The sequence below is a fragment of the Penicillium macrosclerotiorum genome, assembly GCF_028827735.1.
Source record: "Penicillium macrosclerotiorum strain IBT 26536 chromosome Unknown utg000011l_segment0_segment0, whole genome shotgun sequence".
Taxonomy (NCBI): domain Eukaryota; kingdom Fungi; phylum Ascomycota; class Eurotiomycetes; order Eurotiales; family Aspergillaceae; genus Penicillium; species Penicillium macrosclerotiorum.
In genome coordinates this window covers 453,329-477,237 of record NW_026643090.1, presented here as the reverse complement: position 1 = coordinate 477,237, position 23,909 = coordinate 453,329, and the positions used below count along the sequence as shown (strand labels likewise).

General features: G+C 52.1%; 6 protein-coding genes across 6 annotated transcripts; 2 read left to right on the top strand and 4 right to left on the bottom strand.

The window, feature by feature from the left end:
* Positions 1-11,108: 11,108 nt before the first annotated feature.
* Positions 11,109-12,147, top strand: N7462_011135 (uncharacterized protein; the record flags this gene model as incomplete). Its single annotated transcript, XM_057082849.1, has 2 exons — positions 11,109-11,543; positions 11,638-12,147. The coding sequence occupies 2 exons, from the start codon at positions 11,109-11,111 to the stop codon at positions 12,145-12,147; spliced, it is 945 nt and encodes a 314-aa protein (XP_056928204.1).
* A 1,267-nt stretch (positions 12,148-13,414) lies between these two features.
* Positions 13,415-15,049, top strand: N7462_011134 (YagE family protein; the record flags this gene model as incomplete). The annotated part of the gene is made up of 2 exons (XM_057082848.1): positions 13,415-14,912; positions 14,973-15,049. 2 exons carry the CDS (start codon positions 13,415-13,417, stop codon positions 15,047-15,049), a joined length of 1,575 nt encoding a protein of 524 aa, XP_056928203.1.
* Positions 15,050-16,740: 1,691 nt separating this feature from the next.
* On the bottom strand, positions 16,741-17,697 carry N7462_011133 (uncharacterized protein; the record flags this gene model as incomplete). Its single annotated transcript, XM_057082847.1, has 2 exons — positions 16,741-17,115; positions 17,308-17,697. The coding sequence occupies 2 exons, from the start codon at positions 17,695-17,697 to the stop codon at positions 16,741-16,743; spliced, it is 765 nt and encodes a 254-aa protein (XP_056928202.1).
* A 419-nt stretch (positions 17,698-18,116) lies between these two features.
* Positions 18,117-19,287, bottom strand: N7462_011132 (putative mitochondrial phosphate transporter Pic2; the record flags this gene model as incomplete). The annotated part of the gene is made up of 4 exons (XM_057082846.1): positions 18,117-18,168; positions 18,226-18,349; positions 18,408-19,058; positions 19,197-19,287. 4 exons carry the CDS (start codon positions 19,285-19,287, stop codon positions 18,117-18,119), a joined length of 918 nt encoding a protein of 305 aa, XP_056928201.1.
* Positions 19,288-19,916: 629 nt separating this feature from the next.
* N7462_011131 (putative C6 transcription factor) lies at positions 19,917-21,713 on the bottom strand (the record flags this gene model as incomplete). Its single annotated transcript, XM_057082845.1, has 3 exons — positions 19,917-20,726; positions 20,784-21,509; positions 21,654-21,713. The coding sequence occupies 3 exons, from the start codon at positions 21,711-21,713 to the stop codon at positions 19,917-19,919; spliced, it is 1,596 nt and encodes a 531-aa protein (XP_056928200.1).
* A 1,060-nt stretch (positions 21,714-22,773) lies between these two features.
* Positions 22,774-23,880, bottom strand: N7462_011130 (uncharacterized protein; the record flags this gene model as incomplete). The annotated part of the gene is made up of 2 exons (XM_057082844.1): positions 22,774-23,281; positions 23,342-23,880. The coding sequence occupies 2 exons, from the start codon at positions 23,878-23,880 to the stop codon at positions 22,774-22,776; spliced, it is 1,047 nt and encodes a 348-aa protein (XP_056928199.1).
* Between the last annotated feature and the right edge of the window lie 29 nt (positions 23,881-23,909).

Here is a 23,909-nt window from a genome sequence, read left to right as displayed (position 1 = left end):
GGAGCCCGGAATGGCAGAGGCTTTGCGACACGATGATGCAATCTACCCGAGGATGGACGGCCGCAATTGAGGCGAAGCTGTCTGAACGCAGAGAGTTGGTGTTGTGCCCTTCCAATCGCCAATTCACTGTCGCTATGACCTAGCAGGATCGGTATGATGCGCAATCTCCGACCGGCGGTGATGAAAATCCAACGATCGGCGACGCGAAATGATGGTGTTGTGCTTCTCCACGCGATAGGGATGGGGTTGTGGGAGAGAGCGTTGGGAGCGCGTGTGGAGACACGAGGTAGATGATGTCGTGCACCAGAGAGAGGAAGGGAAAAGGAAGGAAAGAGGAAAGAGAGAGTTGGCAGATAGGAGAATGTGAAGATTGGGGGAGGGGAAAGGAGATCGATGGGAAGGAGGTGTACAGGGCAAGGGAAGATTGAAGCCCGAGGAGAAGAAGGGAGGAGAGAGTTTCGAGGGGCTGGCAGGCTGGCGAAAAGGCGTGAATTCCGCCAAGCGGCGCTAGTGGTTGCGCAGCTCTTGCGGCCGTCACGACGGCGAAAGTCAAGCAAAGTCAGCAAGCCAGTTTGGAGGTGGAACTCAGTCACCGCCAGCGGGGGCCACTTGGGGCTTTTTGGGGGGGGAAGAGGCTTGGGCCACTCAGCGTGCCGGAGCCGGGGGGGCTTGTCATTGGGAGGGAGGGGGGCCCACGGGAGCCACTGAGGAGCCGCTGGGGATTACTTCTTCTTTGCCGGCCACTGGAACCAGCAACACGAAAAATAAAATTAAAAAGAGAAAAACGAAGGGGAAAAAAAGGCCGAAAAAAAGAGAGAACTGAGCTGACACCCAAAAGTAGTTTAGCGTGGTGGAGACGATCTGGAGGCGGTCTTTTTTTCTTTTTTTTTCTATTTCCTCTTTCTTTTCGGAAGGGATTTTTCAACCAACGGGTGTGGGGGACGGTCGGTACATCATGGTTGCACCTCTAGGGGCCCTACCGAGGGTACCGAGACTACGGAGTACTGGATGCCATCCATAGGCCCGGATGTCTTGCTCACGAATGATGCTGAGCAGGCTGAGCAGGCTGAGCAGGACCAGAATACCTTCCCACGATCATGGATCAGATTATGGCCCTCGACCTCTCATTCCACGACAACGGGAGGAGGGAGTATGTACATACTCTCTGACACACGAACACTCCCCGGTTGGGCCAAGTGGCGCCCTGGTGGGTCCCCCCCTCGGGGTGGGCACTCCCCCGTGGCCGCACTGGTGTGCACGCTAAGATCCGTTAGTGTGCTAGTGCGACTGTTCTCCGTGCCACTCCGACCTTAGCGACTTTAGCCTAACGCGGCATCAGGGCCTAAAGCTAAGACCCGGCATGATGGACCGTGCGGCCTTGCTCGAGAGCTAGATCCCTGCCCCCTGTCGACTCCTCCACCCCCCCAGTCCACCATCCCAGTCGGTCGGCCACCAAACTCCCGCCCCCTCACCTCCTTATGCTTCCTCCCCCCTCCTCTCTCCCGATTGTCAGGATACATTCACCTAACCATCTAACATCAGATCCATCATCAGTCACCAGCACCAGCATCTTAGAAGCAATGTTACCAGGTCCTAGATCAGCCTGCAGAGCGGCCTGAGGTAGATGGAGAGTTTAGAAATCCTTATATAATTATGATTATTGTAATACGTGATCCTTGGCTGCTACTTTCAAGACTTGCGAAGAGAGCTTCCTATAGAGGTCATGCTTAATCATCATCGATTCTATGATCCTATTGAAATGAGAGCTCTCAATCTATGCTGCGGCCTCAATCAACTTTAATTTACGTGTGTATTCTTGGATCCGCCCAACAGGCCACGGCAAGTCTACTCAGGGAAAGGACCGTAGAAATGATTGAGTCCAAAAGAAGAGTCACAATGACGTCTTAATGAGTACTGACTATTGCTTGCTGGAGTTGCCCTTCAATCTGGTAATTATCCGCCTAACACCCATCCCCATCACTATGCGCGATCGTCCAGGATGTTCTCCACAATACCAGTATCTAGGAACACAGCCAATGATGTCAGGTCCTAGGTAGGGCTGCGGCGCGGTTAGAGATGAACAGTGGACTTGGAACCCCCTATGTCATTATGCTGAATATGGGACAACCGAGCCTTCCTTGACCGTGGCTCTGAAGACTCCGAGGAAAGCTTACTCTCAAAGTCATAGGAGCTTTAGGACCATCATAATTCCGTAATCCTATTCAAGGTGGAGTCCTCGGCTTACGGTACGGCCTCATCAGCGATCTTCAGTTCACGTATTGATTCTTGGATACGCCAAATGGGTCCTGATCTGATAGAAACATCGACCATGACTACCCGTGAGGCATCCCAAACAAAACGAGGCGATGGTACCTAAAAACCTGCCCATCTGCCGCTTGGGAGGGCATCCACTTGCCCGACTCCAGTACTCTAGTAGTGGAGGCCAAAAAGCTCTAGACGCTCTCTTCTAGCTGAATGAATCCCATGGCGATGCTCAAGCAGTAATTACCGAGGCTATTACTCGCCGGTGTGAATTTACTCTCCGGTGCAAATCTACTCTCGAAGAATGGAAAGTCCAGCAGTTAAGACGCCAAGGGCCTTGGCCGATCCCAACAAGCAAAATTGAGATGTCCCCACGGCCTAGCCAGCCCGCACGAGTTACGGGTGGTCTCGAAATTCCTTTTCGAGAGTTAGGACTCCGCAAAAAGCGTGGAAACGAGACCGACCTAGTCTTTGAAATGGGGGATCTCGAGCTTCTAGCCACGAGAATTTGGATCACAATGGATTGAATTGATGGCACCTTGAACCCTAGATGGACCCGGGAGACCGTCTTCAATGTACCCTAGACTCCTTTGGTCTCCTGTGCCCCCAAGGCCTTCATGATGCAGACTATTTTTAATTTTCTTATTTCAATATCAATACTCTGTAGCGGCTTCTCTTTGGACCAATTCTATGCTCGTCCTAAGTTTTTCTCCTCAGCCACAACGCGCCACAGCCCGTTGCTGCATGCCAGTGGATACAGCACCGATGATCCTGATACCTTTTCCCGTTTCCCGTTTCCACCTGTCCACTTCCATGACCTTCCCCCCGTTCTTCCGGATCTAATCCGTATAGTCTGCGGCAAGGTCCACCTTCCCCCGTGGTGCCCAGATGTGATTATGCACACATGCTGCTGACCATACCCCCTTCCTTGCCTTTTTGCCTTCCCATTATTACTACCCTTAGGCATACCTATTCTATTTCTTTCTTTCTTTTTTTTTCATTTTTTGTCTCTTTTTTTAAATCTCATCTAGGACATCCAATAACCCTTCCTTTTGGGTTGAGATTGCTCCCATTCTGACTATGTGCACAGGCCCATGACCCCCCTGTACCGTGGTCAGAAAAGCGTCCTATTTTCGTATCCAGTGGCCCTTTAGGGCACAATAAGAACCCTCCACCCTCCCCTTCCCCTGCCTGGCCGCATCTAGGCTGAACCGCCTCGATCGGCCCCCATGTCGTCAGCACCCGGAGGAAAACTGAAAAAAAAAAAAAACTTCCTGTGGCTCCACTTGGGGCGTGGATACGCAACCTCATTATCCACCACGACCCTCCCTCCTTCCCCTTCTTCCTCCAATACGATCGGACAGGGTTTGGCTAGCCGAGCCGCTGCCGCCGTTACGTTGCAGCCCTCTTTGCCCTGTGAAACACTGCCAAACGGGGGATCTCATCCATGAGCACGATTATTCTCCTGTGCTGGAATTGTACCTGAGGTACATATCTGGAGTACCCACGAATAGACCTATGGTGTCGGTACGTCTCAATCACTGTCCTAGACTTCAGAAGGAGTGTAGATAATATACACACAGCTGCTTTCTCGCGCTCTCTCTCTTTCTCTCGCTCTCTCTCTTCTCCCCTTCTCCCCTTCTCGATAAGCTCCTTCAGAATATATATATATATATATCTGCAGCGGCTATCCCTTCCGATCACAAAATCCTGTAGCCTGCCTCTTGCCCAATGAACCATATATCTCCCCCTCCCCTTTAGCCCATTGCATCTTATTGTCTCTCGGATCCTGCCAACATCGGGGTTACACAGCCGCCCAGCCCAAATTATTGTGCCGTATACTCTCCAGCTCGAACCGCGCCCGAGTCCCCCCGGCCCCAGAGGACTGAACCCCTCTCCCGACACTTGAACACCGCGTATCATGATCTGTTGGGTCCGCATCTCTCTACAGCTGCTGCTCCTCCCTCCTGCTCTTGGCGGATCCCTGCAGCACCGTGCGCCCCTCCCTCCGGACTCAATGGTCCTGGAGCGCACCTTGCTGGATAGACCATAAACGGAGGGTTAACATGATGCGTTCGAATTTATCTCTCTATATACATATAAATTTTCTTTTTTGGCAAAATTTTCCTTTTTTTTCCCTTTTTTTTGGTTTTTCTTTTTCCTTTTTCTTTCTTCCTGCTGGGCCGTCCGGATGTGCTCGGGTGTGCTCCACGCCCAGCGCAGCCGCGCGCATAGCTTGGGCCGCATCCACTTGTGGAGACGAGGGGGATGGGCGGTCGAATTACTTAAGGAGACCTACGCAGGAGGATGGGCACGCGTGTCTCTCTGGCCAAGGGAATTCCACAGGAGCTTTCGCACTGATCATTCGCGCGCGTCGATTATATAGATTGTCGCAGTGGGTGGTTTCTCGGTCGGTCTCGAGTCTGTTGCGGCACAGGCGGGAGCAGACCTCGGCGCAGAGGGGGGGAACCTTGGACCCGTGCACTATGCTCCGAGACGGTATGACGGTGCGACGGGGCAGAGTTCAGGCGTTTGGAGAGTTCCGAGTTGTAGGTTTTTTTGGACTTTCGAAGCTGGATCTAGTATTAAGGTGACGCCCGTCATTCTCGTCCGGTCGAGTATGGGGGATTTTTCCAAAGGTGTTGTTGGAGTATATTAGGTGACTCTCTATTATATATATATCGTGCCCGGTTGGATATACGTAGCTCGCAGGGCTTTAGGGGGGGGGTTGGCAGAGATATGAAGCGGGTCGAGGTCCTCCAGGACCTCGAGGGATCCATGTAAAGATTTCGTGCATATGTCGTTGACACCAATCTGGTCTCCAAGCTAGTGATATGTATGAGATCAAACCTCCCCGGGTCCCTCTCACACGTCTTACTCGACCGATTCCCGGACCAGCAACTCCACGGTTGGTGTGCGACGGGCCAGATACCAACGCACGAACAACATAACCCTCCCTACACCGGCTCCTATTCGAGTCGTCAGAAAATTCCCTCTCGGATCGTAACGGGATTGGCCAAGAAAAGGTAATTGTCCGCGTCCGTCTGCTTTCCCGCCCTGCAGATGCGAAGATTCAGCCCGACCGAGGTGGTCGCCATGGCCTTGGGGAGCTCGAAATCAAACCAACATCAACACCAACGGCGCCCCCACTGGTCGCGTCAGGACCGACGATCGACTTTGTGTTCCTTTCTCGCACTGAATAAAACCCCTAGACCAACAAACTATAAGCCACCTCCTCTTCCCCCACCCCCGGCCCCCGGTCTGCTCCCGTCACTCAAACTCTACAGCCCTGGGGACCATAGAGTAATCACATTGAGCATATAGCGTCGAACGGCAAGCAGTACGACAAGCGATCGTCCTCTTATCTCCCAACACCTATTTCAATCCTACCCAACACCGCCCTCACACGACAGACGCTCTGCAGCAAGACAGAATTCCAGGCCCTTGAATCTATAGACTACCTTCCCCCTCCCCCCCCCACCCCCAACTTCCCTCACTCAGAATACCCAGCAAGGCATGCAGGCGTGGGCGTCGAGCACTATGCAGACGGTCGGCGCCTTCAGACGTCGCTGGACAGGTCGTCTGTCGCCATGCGCAACCGGGCAAATAAGGCGCCGGGGGCCGGGGCTGGGAGTCGATCGCAGTGCATCTTGATTCCTCAGCGGGGCTGCAGCCGAGGGCGCGTTCCTATTGGGTCGGGAGCCACCAAAGGCCAAAGTGGATAGGTCGGGCGCAGCCCTGGGGAAAGGGGGGCGCATGTTCTACGCTTGATTGGACTTGTGGCGCGCGGGCCCGGGAGTTGGAAGGATGTGTCTAGGCATGTATTATACGTAGGTGTGCAGTGTGAAAACGAGGGGCGAGGCTGACCGACTGATAGGATGGTTGAACAGCCGAATTTGTCGTGCGGTGGTAGTGATTGGGTCCCTGGATTTCCGGGCCCGGCTTTGGGGGCGCGGTTTGGCAGTCCGGCTGCCCGCCGATCTGCCTCCCAGCCGAAAAAGAAACTATAGTATGGGGGGCCTTTTTTTTGAGCCTTATTCTTTGCTTTTCTATGTCCTTTTCCCTGATTTTTTGATTTTTCCTTTCCTGTCTATTTCTTTGCTTTTTATTGTGCTCTTTTTTATTTTCGGTTTTCTTTTCTTCTCCTTTCGGGTTGCGTCAAAGTACCTGCAACTCACTCGAAAGACATGTCCGGTCGCTGCAGCCCGATCTCCGTGCGGCTGAGATCGCCGAAAAAGGTTGACCAGGGGTGGAGCATTCAACTTCTATAGTCCGGATTTCTTCCCCTGGAGGAAAAAGCAAAGCAAAACCAAGGGAAAGAAAAAAGGCAATTACCTTTGAGACCCGGCAGACTATGATTCAACTGGGCACAAGGCTTCTGCTCTTCTGATCGTACCTTCGTCGACCTGTATAGCTGAATGATAGCATGCCATGAAAGCGCAAAAGGGGAAGAATAAGACGGCGCATAGTAGATCGCGATAGTGTCTATACTACCCCAGCATATACATGCATTATGAAACATTGCGCGCCCTTCCAATCTAGTCTAACTCGCATTTCATGTCCCAAATCTCACTGGCCCTCCCCTCTTACCCATGCACCCATCCGAGATTGATGTCAAAAGCTGCTCCCGGGCAACCAGACGAGCAACACACACACATCATCATCAACGCAATACCCACCCGACCGGTAGCCGCCCCTCCAAGGGCGAACATGCATCTGCTGACCCACCATGAAATGAAATTGTGCGGCAATGTCTGACAGCAAGTAGGGGGGTGTGCCGACGGCAGATCTTGAACCTTGTTGTGCGTGCTCCGGGAACCCTATGGTAGTGGACGATCAGTCCCTTGCTGCACGCAGCTGGGGCCTTGGTCTGTCGGTCAAATGTGGTGAACCCTATGCATTGGGAGGGTTTGGGACCGGCCGAAAGGGGAGGTTGCTTGGCTAGAATGCTCTATGCCCGATTGGCAGGATCGGTTTTATGAACGTAGGGTGAGGATAGAAATGGAAAGGCGGGTCTTCTCGTTATGGTTGATCTTGTTTTGTTATTTTAATTCTGGTCATAATCCAACCGTGGTGTAGGCTACATCGAAGCATCACTTTATTGAGCTCGGCAGGAACTGAATCAAGTTGGTTGAGTAGAGAAGCTGGTAGATGGGAATATTCGATTTGATCGACAACTCTCAACTTGAAGAGTGTGTATAGGTATCCTTCTAGAGTAGATAGTACATAGAGCCCCCTTCCATACTGAATAGCCTCATCTCTTCCTGCTGCCTTGTTCACTTACCGAGATGAGAATTGAACGTTCCAAATTCAGCTATCTCGCTTGATATCAGGACCTGAAGGGGGTCTGGGCTTCCATGACGGCACATATCTGACTTGGTTTCTTGAACGGTTTCAATTAATCGGGATAGCGACTCTCGCACTCTTTTGGTCCTCGGGCGTTCCTTCAACCAAATGAAAGGAATAGCGAACATGAATGACTTGGTAGAATCTCATTCAGAAAGCTGCGATGACCGACTCGTTCTGAGGGATCACAGAAGCTGAAATAGCCTTGAAAATCTTCAAAATTACTAGGCATGGAAGGCTCTACCACAGATGGCTCTTGTGTTGCCAAAACACCTACTGATTGGCAGATCAGTCTTTCTCATACTAATCTGTATAGCTTGTCAGGGCGATGGATGATGCATCAGTCTTGGTTCTGGCTGAATGACCATCTCCCCCCACCCTCATCCATAGCGCATTATCGTGTTCGTGGTCAGACACTCGAGACACTGTATGGAGGCAGTTACATGCATACATAAGCCGGCGATCTCTTTTCGTGTAGGATCTTGGCCGGTAAAAGTGTGGGTCTGTATTCTTCGATAAGTGAAAAGCTCCATGCTAGAGTGGACGAGATCGATATCAAAAGAATAGATACTGTAGTGGAATACTCGCAGCAAGCTTGACCCTCGAGAAGAGAAGGAGACAGAAGAGAGACGATGGAACAGAAGGCGCAATGGTGCGAATTAGATGAACCCCGTGCGACCATTGGGGACTACGATCCTGAGAATCAAGCTGAACGGGCTCTAATGCTGCCTTCGATCGGTTCGGAAAAGCCTTGATCGCTTCATTGGTCGCGAATCGCTTTCCAGTACAATCTTTGTGCTGAGCTACCGAGTCTGCGCAAAAGAGCATAGGTGTCTGACCGGGAATGATTGCGTTTGGTCGCGGGTGCCATCAATGCCAGATTTCTATTTTGGTTGGAAAGAGACCCATTTGACTAGATCCCTTTAGATCTCTTCGGGGCCCTTTCAATGGAGCCTGATACTTGTATGACAATGCATACTTAGAATGATATGACTGAATTAGGAGTCAGCAGAGGAAAAACAGAACCAAGGCAAGATTTGAGGTAGAAGAATTGAATCATCTCAGGTGAATTGACGAGGACCACAAATGGAGCAGGCTCGAGTACTTTAACCCTCTGTCATTGCTTTTGAGAAATCCAACTGATACAGGTGGATCTACCTAGGCTTTTCTCTCTGCAGCCTGCCAAAATGTACGGCATTGTGCATGAAGATGATTTGTCTACGCCCACGGAACAGAACTCTCCACGACGAAGATAAAATCCCGAGGGACAAGAAAGGGTGACAAATCAACAGCACACATCATGCTATGCATCCTGTCATTACGTGCTGGCAGTTACCGATCGATTCACGGGCTATCGGAGTGAAGTTCTCTCCCGAGGCAAGTATCTGATAAATGGGGATCGACGCGAATTGGCACGACAACGCGGAAGATACGCTTATATGGGGTCATAGTCCAGATACCTTCCCTCGGCCGAGATAACCCACTTTGGAATAAGCAACTCACTCATGTGAACTGACTATTTAATTAGTGAGGTAATTGACAGGGTCCCGAGAACGCCAGCCAGGGAAAGACCCTTTCCGTGGGATGCGGACGTCTCAGCACCCTGAAGTTTCAGGATCCGAGAGAGAGAGAATGCCCAGCCCCAAAGCCACGCAAGCCACGGCTCAGACCGCCCAGCCAAGGGTCCCCCTCGAGGGGAAGAAATTGCGTTGGCAGGCGCCGAGCACCCCGGAGTGTGGCCCAGAGGCGGATTGAATTTCTTGGGACGCCACGGTTCCGATCCAGCTCAAGGGTGCATCCAACCAGACACGACAGGTCTGGTAGTCAGACCCGATCAGAAGACCCTGCTGACTGGCGGCTGGTCGACGATGGACTCACCGGCAAGTCTGGGCAGCGGAACAGAGGGGGAGGAGAGGGGGGGGAAGCCAAGATCACGACCTGACATGCTCGCCCGAAGGATCAAATTGGCCGACCAGGGGATGGAAGGCTACCGTTATACAGCTTTGGGTTGATAGTGAAGAGACGGGAAGTCGAAGCTGGATGCAGCTATATGCATATCTGCACGATGTATAAATAGATGGTCGACTGCATGGTTTCATCCCTTATCTATTGATGCATAAACCCCGGGAGATTAAATGTGCATTCACTACCATGCGGATGCTACTGTTCTCTGGCGCCCCTTCTCTGGCGAGAACCCGGCGTTCTTGTTCTGTGATGATCGCGGATCCTATCCTTGAAGTCCGTCGTTGACACAAGACTTCCCTCGACTTCCCTCGACTTCCCTTAATAACGCGCTGGGCATCCTTTCACAAGAATGAGAGACGCTGCATGCCCAGGAATGTTCATTTCGACTATTGCAGCCAGTTACCTAATAGATATTGAAATCCCCAAACATCGTCATGCGACGAGAGAGCGGGGTGGATGGTTTTTTTTTGTTTGTTCTCTCGGCGTCTGGGCAGGCTCGGCATTGACGGCACCCCGAGGCTGAATAGGAGAAGGTCAAAGGTTTTCTGCTTCTGACGCTTGTTGCCTGCATTCGAACCCGCCGAGAATCCGCATCACAGGATGGGGATAAGGGTGAAATAGACATGGGTCGCCCCTGCCTCGATGGTGACCTCCGGCCCATCAAGGCCCCGTCAAGCCTCCATCAAGTCCCTGTCGAGTGTCCCATTCCCGAGTTGACGCTGTCGAGCTCGGGCCTAAGAGGACTCGTCCGAGGCCTCGCTCGGCGGTCACGTGCGGTACCGTGATACACAGCGCGCGTGCCAAGCAGTCGCCGGTTGCGGATCGCTCCGAATTAGACCAATCAACATCCCGACAGGCGGCTCGTCACCGATGCTGCGGCTTGGCGGCTTGGCGCCAGTGGTAAAAGAGGTGAAAGAGGTAAAATATCGTAAACCCGTGGTGGGACAGGCTTTGTCCAACCTGTCTGGTCACAGACCTGATCTGCAATTCTGCACAAAACCCATATACTCCCGGGTCGCGGAGAAGATCAATTGCCTCCACAGACGGAGGAGAGGGTGGTGAGGGCCAGCAGAGTGGATAGGCTCCCGATCCCCTCCAGACTATATACAATACATTGGCCGCGCTTGGTTGGAGTCTCGCAATGCCAAGGGCTCGGCACCTGGGCGCCTTGGCATGAGACCTGCAAACAGTTGGGAGATGCTCCTCCGCTGCCATGGCCTTTTCCCTGGCTCTTCCGCTGCGCGGTTCTCCGTCTTATAAGTCTGGTGCCCTTTCCGCCCTTCCTCCCCTCCCTCTTACGGTGAAAACGCCAGCTGGAGTCCCATCGATTTCTCCCTCCGTTTCTCTGCGCACCGCCCTCCACACCCCTTTTAGGAGAGCAGCCTGGTTGAGACCCTAGGACCCGGGGAAAAGCCATGGAATGAGCCCTATAGAGCCAGAAGCCGCCCTCTGTGCGCCCTGTATCACCTTCGTCTGGCCTTCTGCCTCGTACTACTGCTGGTCCTGCTCGTCCGTCCTCTCCACCCCAGCTCACCATGCGGCCGCCGGAGATGTCATATAGTCCTGCCTATCACCAGGCCCAGGACTCCCTCGGCGCCGCGGCTCGCCAGTCGATCCTCGCTCCTCTGCCTCGTCGATCTCTAGATCCTCCCCAGCCGAGCCATCCAGCCCCTCGGCGCCCCTCCAACGACAGCCCGGGCGTCCCAGTGAGCCCACGCTCCTCGACCCGGGGCTCCCATACCTATTCTCCGGAAACACCCCACCGTGTCTCCCGAATGGACGAGGACTCGACCGCTACGAGGATCGTGGCCTCTGGTGGCATCGTCCATAAAGAAGAACGTTCCCCCGGCAGCTGGACGGACCGGCCCTCGTTGATGTCGGCTGAGCACTCGGGTACCATTCGTGCACACAAGCGAAGTGCCGTCCCTGAGGTTCCCGCCGTGGAGAGCCAGGATGCGTTGCTCATGATTGTATGTATTAAACCTTTGGAAGCGGTGATGTCCCCCCTCCCCCGCGGGGGTCGGGGGGTCAAACGAGAGGCCGTGCTCACAAATCTTGCTATAGTTCCGCCTCTCTGTCCCGGTCCCCATTTACTCATTTGCGGCCTGCATCTATACATGTTGTGCCTTGATATTCGCTCTCCTGATTTCTCCTCTCCGTCTCTGCCCGCCTACCCCATATCTTCGCAACACATCCCTCAAATCCCAACTATGTGATCTCCTAGCGCCAGCTTTGCACACCCACGAGCGCCTCGTGCACCTGCGGCCGCCAGCAGCGGAACGGTCCTCCTCAACCCAATGGATCCATGCCGACCTCGAGTCCGATCAGTCTCCACCCCTCGGTGATCTGACCAGGTGTTATGCCGTCGGCGCATCCATTCTGATCTTAATTCTTTCCCCACTCCTCAGTATCGCCATCCTTCTCTGCGCCTGGACGGCGGCCTCATTCTGGGTCTTTGCCATGGTGATGGGTAACCCGGACGGCACCGAGCGGAAAGATGATGGTCGTGCTGCTGTACTCGGTGTCTGCAAATGGTGGCAGACTTGGCTGTGCAAGGCCCGGAAGCCCTCATGACCCAACGCTTGGCCCCACTTGCGGGAGCTCTCATCCTCATCTTCCCCACGGCCCACGCGGGGAAGGGGATATCATTACCGCACTTTAGACCTGGGACTATCAAACTCCTCACCAACGTCCCTGTCCCTTCTTCTACCTCTGGTGGTACGACATGGCCACGCACGGGAATGAAGAGGGAGACTCTGATCCCCACGTGGAACGAACCTCTCGCATTTTTTTTTTATCTTCTCTTTGACAATATTTTTCGTCTCTCCCAAGAGACCATGACTATACACTTTGGAGCCTTTTGCATCTATTTGGGATGTATACGGAGTCTAAGGCAGGACTGTTTATTTGATTTGGTTTATGTGGTGTCTGGAAGCGGGTGCATATACATATCGTTTTCTTTTCTTTTTTTTTTGCTCTTTGGGTCGCTTGTTCATGGCTTCCTCTCCCTTTTTTTGTCCCTTGCTGGAGCTTCCCCCTCTTGCTTTCATCCTTGCGGGTCTTTGATGGAGATAGAGTGTTTGCTTGCTAGGGCAACCCCTATCCAGTGAATCTGCCTGTGCTACCTGTACCTGTACTTGTATGTATAACACTTTGATCTGCAAGAGGGAGGTGTTGTATGTACGTGCTCTTGTGTGAGCATGAATTGATACCCAGGTTGAGAAACCTCCTTTACCACTGCTTGTCTAAATGGAATTTGAATGACTTTGATGGCTTTCTTTCTTTCTTCATATCTTCTATAGAAGCGGTGAAGAGGATGTGAGTTGTCCTACTGATCGGTGCATACATATTCTGTTCCCACTGAAGGAAGAGTAGCCAAAATCTAAAAAAAGAGACATTGAATACCATACATTGGTGAATTGAAGTAGACATATCTGGTCGGCGAGAATGGGCCGGCTTGTTACCTTGTGAGGCAACTTTGAGGGGTTCAATCCCGTATGGGCGGTGGTGGTGTGATTTCTATCGGGATAGAAGCCCCCATACAGGTACAAAGTCTCCAAGGTGTACTCTATTATGGTCCCATTTGAGCCAAAGCCTATGGGCGTATCATCCTCTAGAATAGCTCCAACGTCAAGCCTCTCCGGGGGCGCAATGTGCATAGCCGGTGACTGAGAAACCAGCCCCCGAACCGTCGTCATCACTTCAACGGCACCGCAGCTCCCAAGCCTGTTAATAATCAAGTGGGGACCGCACGTGCGAAGCTCCGGCCTTGGAAGAGCTCGACTTTTCCCACCGTGTTTCTTCAATTCTCATCGGCGCTCTAGTCGCCTGTTTTTCGACAATGGCTTCTGTTGCAGAAGATTCCCCGCTGTTACCCCAGCCGCAGTCACCGCGGTCGTCGCGGGCCTCACGGTCGGTGACCTTCAATCCGCTCACAACGATCAGCACCTACGGCGGCACCACGGCCTCCGATCCGACCTTTCGTCCGTTACAAACAGGCTCTCCCCCTGTTCAGAATATCAATGCCCCAGGTGGGCACTACCGTCCAGGAAGCCAGCCCATGCTGTCCGCCCTGAACAGCAAGCTCCGTCGCCGCAACAGTCATGGTGCTCCCTTGACCGCCCCACCGAACACAGCAGCCGTGTCTAAAATCGGACCACAGCGGACCACTAAGAAAGCACAGAAGCTTAAGCTGCTTCCCGATCCTGAACGGGCAGAGGAAGAAGATGAAGAAGTGGATGGAGATTTCCCGCGAGACGTCTATTCCCAGATTACCCGCATCAAAGAGCCCGCAGCGCGAAGTCACGCTGCTCGCCTGGGCAAGGCCGACCGCGATCGTATCCCTCGAGTCACTGCATATTGTACGGCAAACTCCTATCGGCTGGAAGGCGTGATCAAGTTCCTTAAATCCCGATCCAAAACTCGTGGCGCGAATCCCAAGCTTTTTGACGAGTGTGTCTACTCTCCCTTTGACTACCAATTCGAGGAAAAGCAAAAGACTAGCCGGATATTCCCCGGACCCCCGGGAAATGGCCATCATGAGAGACGACCCAGTGAACGCAGATACTCCGACAGTGCAGTGGAGGTGGAGGATAATACGAAATCTCGCCGAGAAGATCTCATCGACTTCCATGATGAACCCGGCCATGCGACTGAAGCCAGTTCGGAACATGCTGTTTCCACTCAGCAAGCAGATGACGCCTTTGACATCGACACTACAATCCATACACCTGAAGTTTTTCTTTTCGATTATGGCACCGTTGTCATCTGGGGAATGACGCCTGCACAAGAATCGCGTTTCTTGTCTGATATATCGAAGTTTGCGTCTTCGATTTTAAGCCCCGACGATACCCAAATAGAGAACTTCAATTTCTACTATGCGCGCGAGTATCAGGCGCGAATCTACAACGATTTTATCTCTCTCCGCGAACCCCGCAACCATATGATCAAACTTGCAATCTCACATGCGCTGGCTCAATCAGTGAAGACTTCGCTCTTCGAGGATCTTGTCTCGGAGACAATCACAGATACTGCGCCACTTCCAGCTCAGATCGCACAGACTGGAAGTGTGAATCTTACGCGGCGGCAAATCAACATGCAGATTGGAGAATTATTCATCCTGCGAATCAACATCCACTTGCAAGGTTCTGTCCTTGACAGCCCGGAGCTTTTCTGGGCAGAACCTCAGCTGGAGCCAGTATATCAAGCCGTCCGAAGCTATTTGGAGATGGATCAGCGAGTCAGTCTGCTCACCGAGCGACTGGATGTCATTGCGGATCTTCTTGCTGTACTGAAGGACCAGTTGACCCATCGGCACGGAGAATACCTTGAATGGATTGGTAATTGTTCCCGGAAGGAATGTTATTGATTTTGAATCAACACGCTAACTTGGAATCTAGTCATCGTGCTGATCGCAGCGGAGATTTTGGTCGCTGCCATCAATATCGTGGTCGACCTCTACGCCGGTGTCGACTAAGCACCCATCACACCCATTCGGACATAGTTCCAATTGTGTAGAAACAACAGAAAAAAACACATGCACCGCTTTTACAGGTCGATCTCCGAATGTGTGACATGGCGCCTATCTAAACCTGCTTGGCTTGCACAAACATCACACAAAGCAAACCTCTGATATGAAACAAGCACCGACCTTCCCGTAACCAACAACCCTCTTCGATGACCCGACCCGCCGGAGATGTCCTTGGAAAACAGTTCTCACCGCATCTGCCAAGGCGTTACCCTATCCTTCCACAACAGAACGCCTATCATGAGACTACCCAATTCCCAACATTACCTCGTTGCTACACATGCATTGCAAGCACCACTCCTCCCCCAGAGCTGTCTTTCTGTACATGAAAAAGATGGGGGCTCCATTTTACTACAATAATCCTTTGTCTGTCGTCTACTTACCTGGGGGCCTCGGAGTTAGGTGCTTTTTGATTTTGTTTCCTTATCTGACAAGCGACCGGAGCTAGGGCGCTTGTCTTGATTTGTATAGCTCACCATGTTCATACATCGATGAATGCAATACCTCAATAGCTTTTGATGATTCAATTTGATCCCAAGTGGTTCGTCTCCAGATAATTGCCTTCTTTCTAGGTGTCTTAGGCCGGGAGCTGAAAAGCAGTGGAAGTCACAAATGGGGGGGGGGGGAGGGGGGAGATCTGGCCAATGGACACTTCATGTATTATTGACATTACAATCATATCGTCACTAGGCCTTCGCCTAGCCACATACAATCGAGTATGTGGTATGTATCTCTAGACAGAACTCGACGAGTTTGAAGAGTGGTGTACAGTGGAGAACGCTTATACTCTACTGCTTCCCCCTGCGCCTACCGACTGACCTAGCAGGAGTCTGAGCAGTAGGAAGAGGAGAGACACATGTAGTTTGACGAGATCCAAGATGAGGAGCAGCAGGAGAAAAACAACTCTAGTACTAATCCACAGTAAATATTAAGCTAGGGTGAAATATACGTACACCCATGTGATGTGTTAGCATGCATGGATTCTATTCCATGACGTCTCGTAGTTTCTCTCATAGCGCAACCATTTTACTTAAACCCCCCGCCCCCCAATGCTTCCTAGCAGCATTTTTAACAATATGATTTCATGGATTTCCATATGGGCAACGCGGAGGAGGCTTGTGGAGATCGGTACTCCGATTCCTGTATATCACCATCTCTACTCATATGCCGCTCCTCGTATATCCGAAACTTGGACATGTCTACTGTTTTTCTTGACCATTGAATGAACCCGGCCTAGTTTACTAGAGACAACGATCTGGGATCTGAAATGACTTGATCTTACTCGAGTTTGTTTGACTTTGATTCATAATTAGTAGACACATGTGCTTGATAAAAAAAAGAACCCCACATCCCAGAAACCCCCTCCCCTGTTAGGCAGCCTTGCAAGTACTGGACATGCGGAGTAGGAAAGGCAGAGGGTAAAGTTGGCCATCAGTCAACGGCGAAAATCCATAACCAGCGCTATATGAAAGGAAGACCCAAGGAAAAACAAATAGAAAAGAAGAGAGGGGACAAACCTCCCGTTTTCAAAGAAAAATGAAAATGAAAAGAAAAAGAAAAAGCCCTACACCAGCAGAAGGGGAGGTAGAGAAGAAGAAAAACATGGATTCCAAGGCTGAGAGGTATAAAGGCTGACGCGCTCACCCTTGTGCCTCTTCCTTGGGCTCTTTCGCATCCACATCCATGGGCGTGGTCCCGGAATCGGCACCTGTTTCGCTGGCCTGCGTCTGGTCCTTCTCTTCTCGATTCTCGCCATTGGCAGGCGTGTCCTCGCCTTCATGACCGGCTCCATTGCTGTCGGCCTGCACACGGAACGAGGACGTAAGATCTTGCTGGCTCGGGGCTGGCGCGAGACGCGGGAGCGAGGAGCTGTCGGCATCGCGGTCTGCGTTCTCGGCAGCAGTCTCAGCGGCATTCTCGGCGGCGTTCTCTTGCCCGGGCGTATCTTCGTCAGCAGCCTCGACATTGACATTGGACTTGCGCGAGCGTTTGACTCGGAGCGGGCGTTCTTCGGGCTAACATTCGAGCTAACGGTTAGTTCCATCAGATCGAATCAGACGTAATCCGGAAAAGAAAACGGGCGGCGTTGTAAAGGCAAACAATATGCCCACATCACAGAACAGAATGGGGCTCGATGCAGCCTTCAGTCCGAGACAAACACGATCCTGCACCGCCAAGAAAAAGCTCTGGATGACCTAGCTACTTACAGTGGGAGGTTGCTCATCCGAGCTGCCCTCGGTATCATCCTCAAGGTATCCGCCATTCCCGGCCTGCGATGACCCAGCCCCGAGGCCGTTCAACGTCGACGCACTCGACAACATGGCTACAGCACGGGCGCGCAATTCCGGATCTCCGGCACCGGACTGTGCTTCCTCGGCCATGCCGGTAACTTTAGACAGGCGCTCGAGCAGCATGCAGGACTCGAGGCGCATCTTCTGAATATACTGCCAGCCGCGCCGATTGCGAGTACGCATGAGGTCATTTTCAACCTCGACCTCGGCGAGGCGCTTCTTGAGGGCGGCGCATTTGCGCTTGTAGGCGATTTCCACGCTGGGCGGGTTCGCAGAGGGATTGGTTGTTGGCGGGCGGGTTTCCATTGTGGGTGGCTGTGATGATATAAGAGAGGAATATGGGAATGAGGGGATGAGAAATAGAGCTCGGGCGGTTTGAACCGAGATTACTCTTGAGAATTGAGTGTGTCGTTGGACGGAGGATGTCGGTCCAGTGGAGGCCGGTTGGATTAGAGTGGAAGGGGGAGGAGGCCGGGCCGAGAAGATGGAGTAAGGGTGGTAGAGTGGCGGATTGCGGATGCGAAGTGAGGAAATTGGTGTATATAGAATCTGAAAATCCGAAGAGAGCGGTCCAGGCCCGAATCCTGGGGTGCAAGGAGATGAAGGAGTGCTGAGTTTCTACGCCGTGATTTGTTTCTGCCGATATATCGAAGGCGGTGAATGCATTCCATTGAAGCTACCGAAGCGCTAGTAACGAGATCCTACGTATATTTCTTCTCTTTTATCTAATGTCCACCAGTTGTGGGAAGGCCCAAGAAGACCTTGAATGAGTCATAGCTGTTTTCAGGATTAGGAAAGATGTCCAGACTCCATGGATGGGAGGAGATCACTCACATCAACCACTGGAAGCCCGTCAAGGTGCCGAGCATCACGATACGGACGGGCAGACCATTCCAGAGCCCCGAGAATCCGATGTTGCCGTAAATCCGCGAGACAGCTTTCATAGCACCCTCACCAGCTGTATTGACCTTGTCAGATCTCCACTTAAGGGGGACTTCACGGCGGTTGGTACTCACGCTTTCGATCGGCATTCAACTTGCTCACCATGACATCGGCCGGATGACTGACGATGGCGCAGAAAATACCCGCAATGTATCCACCGAGGAAGCTCACCCCAGTCTGGGTCAACTGGCCAAAGCTTTCCTTTGGCTTACCCATGGTCTTGTAGATCATGCTCACCGTCTCCTCAAATGTTGCAAACTTGGTCATGGTGTAGGGGATCTGACGCGCCCACAGCGGGTAGAGACCCTTGTACAGACCACTCATTCCCTCCTTCGCGACAATACGGCTCCATCCCTCACGTAGGGTACTCGCGAAGGGCGGCAATGTTGTTTGCATGCGGACCTTGATCGCCTCCAACGGGCACAGCGCCATATCGGCGAAGAACTCAGCGGAGGCCGATGCACCGAGAAAGACCAGGGTGCGATTGCTCTGCGGGAACATATTCTCGCCATAAAGGTACTTGAAGTACTCGTAGAGACCGTACTTGCCGGCTCCCTGGAACGAGTAGCCCAAGAAAGTGGGTGACCAACCAAAGAAGACCCCGCGGAGGCCCTCCTTAGCAAAGATCGAGCGCCATGCAGAAATGTTGGAGGTGTAGATTTTGGGATCGACCTGGCGACGACATTTCACGAGATCCAATGGTGTTACGGCAGTATGAGTTGGTCCTAGAAGAGTAACCGGGTCAATTGGAATGCGAGAAAGTTATGAGCACCGACCGATTGAACCTACCACAAGCTATGCGCCGTACAGAAATCGATGGTTAGTCTCAAGCCGTGTAGGTCGTCAGGATGGCATGGACTTACCGATGATTCCACCAAAAGCACAGCTGTAGAAGTACTTGGCGGAGTTGGGCTCGATCTTCCCAAAGGGAAGCTTCCGTTCTTGGATATTCATTGTACTTGAAGGGACAGAAACAAGAGGAAGCGAAGAGTATGGGAGGGAGGGAAAAGCAGGAAAAGCAGGACAAGAGGAGCAGAAGAGGAGCAGTGGAAGACGAGGAGGGAATGGCGTCAGTGCACAATGCGACGTGCACAAGTCGCAGCTTATCCGTCGACTATGAATGGGCTCTGGACCAGGATCCGACGGGAACGGCTACGCCGGCAAGATGGGGCTTATCGACGTCGATCACCATTCACAGTAATAACGTCCGCAACCACGAAAGAGGAAGTGTTCGAGAGATATGTACCTGGTCCCCAACGACGAGCCGAACCCATTGGGATTGCATGCCCCCAGCCAGTCATCGACCTTGTTTCTAGCTTCAAGCTTCACGTTTCGTGTTTCGTTACAGGAAGCGCCGTGAGTGATGACGTCACGAGATCCGGTTGGCCCGCCGAAATCTCCACTGCGATCGAATCAATTTGTATACAAAGCCCAAAACCAGTTATGATTATTGTGTGTACATATTGCGCCAGTCCCCGCTCCATGCTGATATCGTCACATCGTAGCCTAGTTCTAACAAAGGATTCCCCTCCAATTCATACATATGAGACAACGCCCCCGCCAACCCCCATGGATTCTACATGTCATACAGATAACTCTTGCTTCCCCGGTGGGCCGATGACGGGGGCCCGAGACGAAGTGGGATCTTCGCGCATTTGTTCAGCTTCGCGCGCAAGAATCAGAGCGAGCTTGATGCCGAGGGTTGACCCGATACGTGACAGCACGGTGCGGATCTGATTCACCTGGGTGGGCGTAGGCATACCGCAAGAAAGGATGTACCAGAGTGGCCAAAGAAGGCCGTATCCCTGGGCGGCCCGCATGGACGACCGGCTTTCATCGTTCAGTTTAGTCGGACGGCCGAGTTTGTCGACATCGCCCAGGGAAAAGGGGATACTGCGGCAAACATCTGAAGTCATTTCTTGAATAACGGACCGGAGGCAGCTATCGTTGAGTATTGATGCTGGTTGCTGCGAATAGCCGGGTGGTTTATTCTTCTTGATAATGGGGAGGAGGGTGCGATTGAGGTTGAGAAGAAGCTGCTGTAGCATGACGCGCACCGCGCGGTAATAGTTCCATATTACAGCGTTGGAGATACGGTTATAGGTAACCAGGGGTTCTCCCTGGTCGGAATAGACGACTAGTGGCAGCCACCGATCGGGAAGGTGAAGAGTCCACTGAGAAAGCTCCACATCGCATTCCTTGCCGGCGATAATCCACGACTCAACGGTCGCTGGGTCCGGCGGACTAGGAGAGGACTGCATTGACAGGAAAAGCTGGCTGAGCTTTGACGCGGCAAGCATGAGTGACTCAATGGGGTCATTCTCATCCAGGAGGGTCAGCACCCAGTCTATATCGTATCGGGGTTTATCTCCTAGAGCAAGGATTTCCACAAACTGGAGCACTATCAGCATATTTCTTGTTGGAGTCTGTCGGGACAAGTATACGCGTACCGTATGTGCATAGGCAAAGTTGAACATATCACGGCCCCGTTGGTGACCCAGCTGACTTTCGCCTCGCAATTTCATCAGAAATTCAAACCCTGCGGTATGGGAGCTAAACAGACCATTCCGTTCGCCTGTGATATCTTCGAACAGCGAGAGAAGAACCACAGATGCGAAGGTCTCATCCTTAGCCGCGAGGGTCGGGGAATCTAATGCCTCCCGCAAGCTATGGATGGCTTTACCATAACTTTGTCGTGCCTTAATTATAAGCGGGGGCGCATGTGTAACATTGGCAAATGTCATGAGCGCGGTGGCATCCACCGCCCATCGAAGACAAGCCGACGGCGACCCCCCACTTTGGTGGCCGATTTCACCACACCGGGCGTACAGAGGAGGCAGATACTCGAGGTGACCCATGCCATCCTCTCCTTCGCCCGTGATCGTGAATTGATCAAAGAAATAGCAGACAGCTCGCTCTTGCCAGGTTGCATCGGCGATGCGATGGAGGGTCAAGGCCGACGTTTGCGAGGGACTTGACCACCGTCGGTCCACCACCGACAGAGATTGGGATGCCGTGCTTTGGGTCTCACTGCTGCATGAAGATGAACTGGTATCTTTCTTTGCTTGTCTTTCGACTTTCCGAGTCTCATTGCGGAAAACCGCATCTGGCCGGTAGCCTGGACATGGACGACCATAGACACCACAATTTCGGCATTCTGGGCGGCCTTCATCGCACTAGAGCTGATTTAGCATAGCAATGGAATTTCGAAAAGAGAAAAAAGATGATATATCATCGACAGATGGAGGGTAATGGCAGAAAATAGGAATAATGAAGGCTCCAATCTCTTCTGATCAGTCCTCGCACTGGGTTTTTCTTACCTTGATCTTCCGCTTGCGACACAGGTAACATCCAGTACTCGGCTTACCCCCATAGACCATTGTTCACCCGGGATCAGTCTGGTGCAATGGGTGATTCAAGGCTTTAGGGGGGTGGCACTATGCTTTGGGGGGCACGAGGCTCCGCTCCTCGCGATCTGGGGGACGGGGGGTTCCACAGATTTGGGGAGATGGTGGCGTGCTTATCATCAACATGCAAATCAACTCGGCTGCCTGATGCGACCGAGATGCATGTGCATCGTCAACGCGGTGGATGCACGGGATTTCTAGAACAATCAATGCAGCTGCGTCAATAGTGGCACGCCTGGGTTGAATCACAGACTGTGAGAGATTGAAGCTCGTAACCTTAAGAAATGTCAATGCCCGCACTGCTCCCATCATTAGTCAGCTCGTCCACGATGCCAACTAGAACAGATGAAAATGCAATGCACTTCAAGAGGGTCAAATTGGGTGTGAAATCAATTGTTTTGGCAAATAAAAAGCAAATACTGAAACATTGAAACATATCTGTACATTGAGTCATCTGACGAGTGTCGACCATGAAGTATGTGTTGGGCTGGCGGGGTCGGGTCGGCATGGACATCTTGCATTACATGGGCAATGATTAGCAAACGGAGCCACCTCATGCCTATGCCAGAGCATTTAGCATCCTCTCATGACAATAACGTTGTTATATGCTACAGGCTCTAGCAGAGTGTGGTTGCGTCAAGGAAGAATCTATACTGTGGACATAGAGCACGCTGAATCACTCTGTCAATAAAGATCTTAAACAGTAGATTTTCCAGTAGATGCCCCTAAATTAACTTCCAGCCAGCCAAATGAAGAACATGCTCTAATTGGCGATGGCCGAAAAACAAATTTTATATGGTCTGAGAAATGATAAAAATAACTGCTAGGCATGCACAAAGATGAATCATCAAGTATAATCCAGAAATCAGGCTTTGCACAGGGTCACGATAAGCACACTAAAGATGCAACGTATGTATGTACAGGATCAGTGCAGTAATCTCAATATGGAGAAATTTCCCGGAATCTCGTTCTGTTGGATTAAAGTAGAAAAGCAAAAGATAAAGGTAGTCCGCGCAGGTCATGCATATCACATTCATCGCCGTTTGAATCCAGAAGAGCCGCCAATCGTCCTTCGCAGTCCATTGGCATGTGCTGTACTCCGTTCCCGCTTGAGCCAATTCTCCTTGAGATTTCGCCCACTCTTGGAAGACTTGGGGGCCAGAGCTGGCTTCGTATTCTTTTTGGTAGAGGGAGCATCCAACACTCGAATGGTGACATCGCCCACGCAGACATCCTTCGGCGCCTTCTCTGTCCGCTCCAGAAACCGGAGCTTATTTGGCTTCTTCGGAAGTACAAATTCATCCTCGGCTTCGGGGGTCGGAGGTCGGATGACGGGCTCAGCATTCAGGATATCATCTGGGAGTAATGCGGGAAGGGCGCGTTGTCGCGCATCTTGTGTGTTCGAGCCCTGAACGGTGACAGTGCTCTCGGACATGAGGTCATCGATGGGTGATGTGAGCTCGTTGGGCTTTGACAACTTGGCCTGCAGTTTTCGGCGTTCATCCAGCTTCCTCCGCTTCTCTCTCTTAACCTGTTCCTCTCTGTAGCGAATGTGAGCAAGATGAAAATGGAATCCTCTGGGGTGAATACACTGCACATACAATTGCTTCGCTTTTTCTTGCTTCTTGGCCTGCTCTTTAATCTTCAAGAGCTGAGCAGAATTATCAATCGACTCAGGCGCCTCGTCATCGCTATCCTCCTCTTCATCGTCGTGGGCGTTCTCATGGATCGTCTGGGGCTGGGGCTCTGGTATCTCGGGCACATCGGGGTCTTCGCTACCGAACCGAAAGTGGTTTTTGGGTGCAGATGACTTTTCATCATTCACAGCTAACTTTTTCAGAGTACTATTGCCGGTATCGTCGTCGGTCGCATTGCCTGCTTCGAGGCTGTTCCTCTTCCTCCGCTTGCTCTGCTTTTCATCTGTTTTTACTGCCGAAGTAGGCTGTGCCTTGCGCTTTCCATGCTTCACAGAACCTTTGGTGATCGTCTCTTGCACAGGTTGGGCCGTGACAGCTCCTCGTCTGGTGGCGGACACCATGTTGGATGTGGTGGCAGAGTCGCTTGCAGTACCTGCGTGTTCTTCTTCGGACTCGTGTCGCGTAAATAGACCCTTAGCCGCAGTGACCAGATTGGCAAACATAGAGAGGAATCCAGGAATCCAGTAAATTC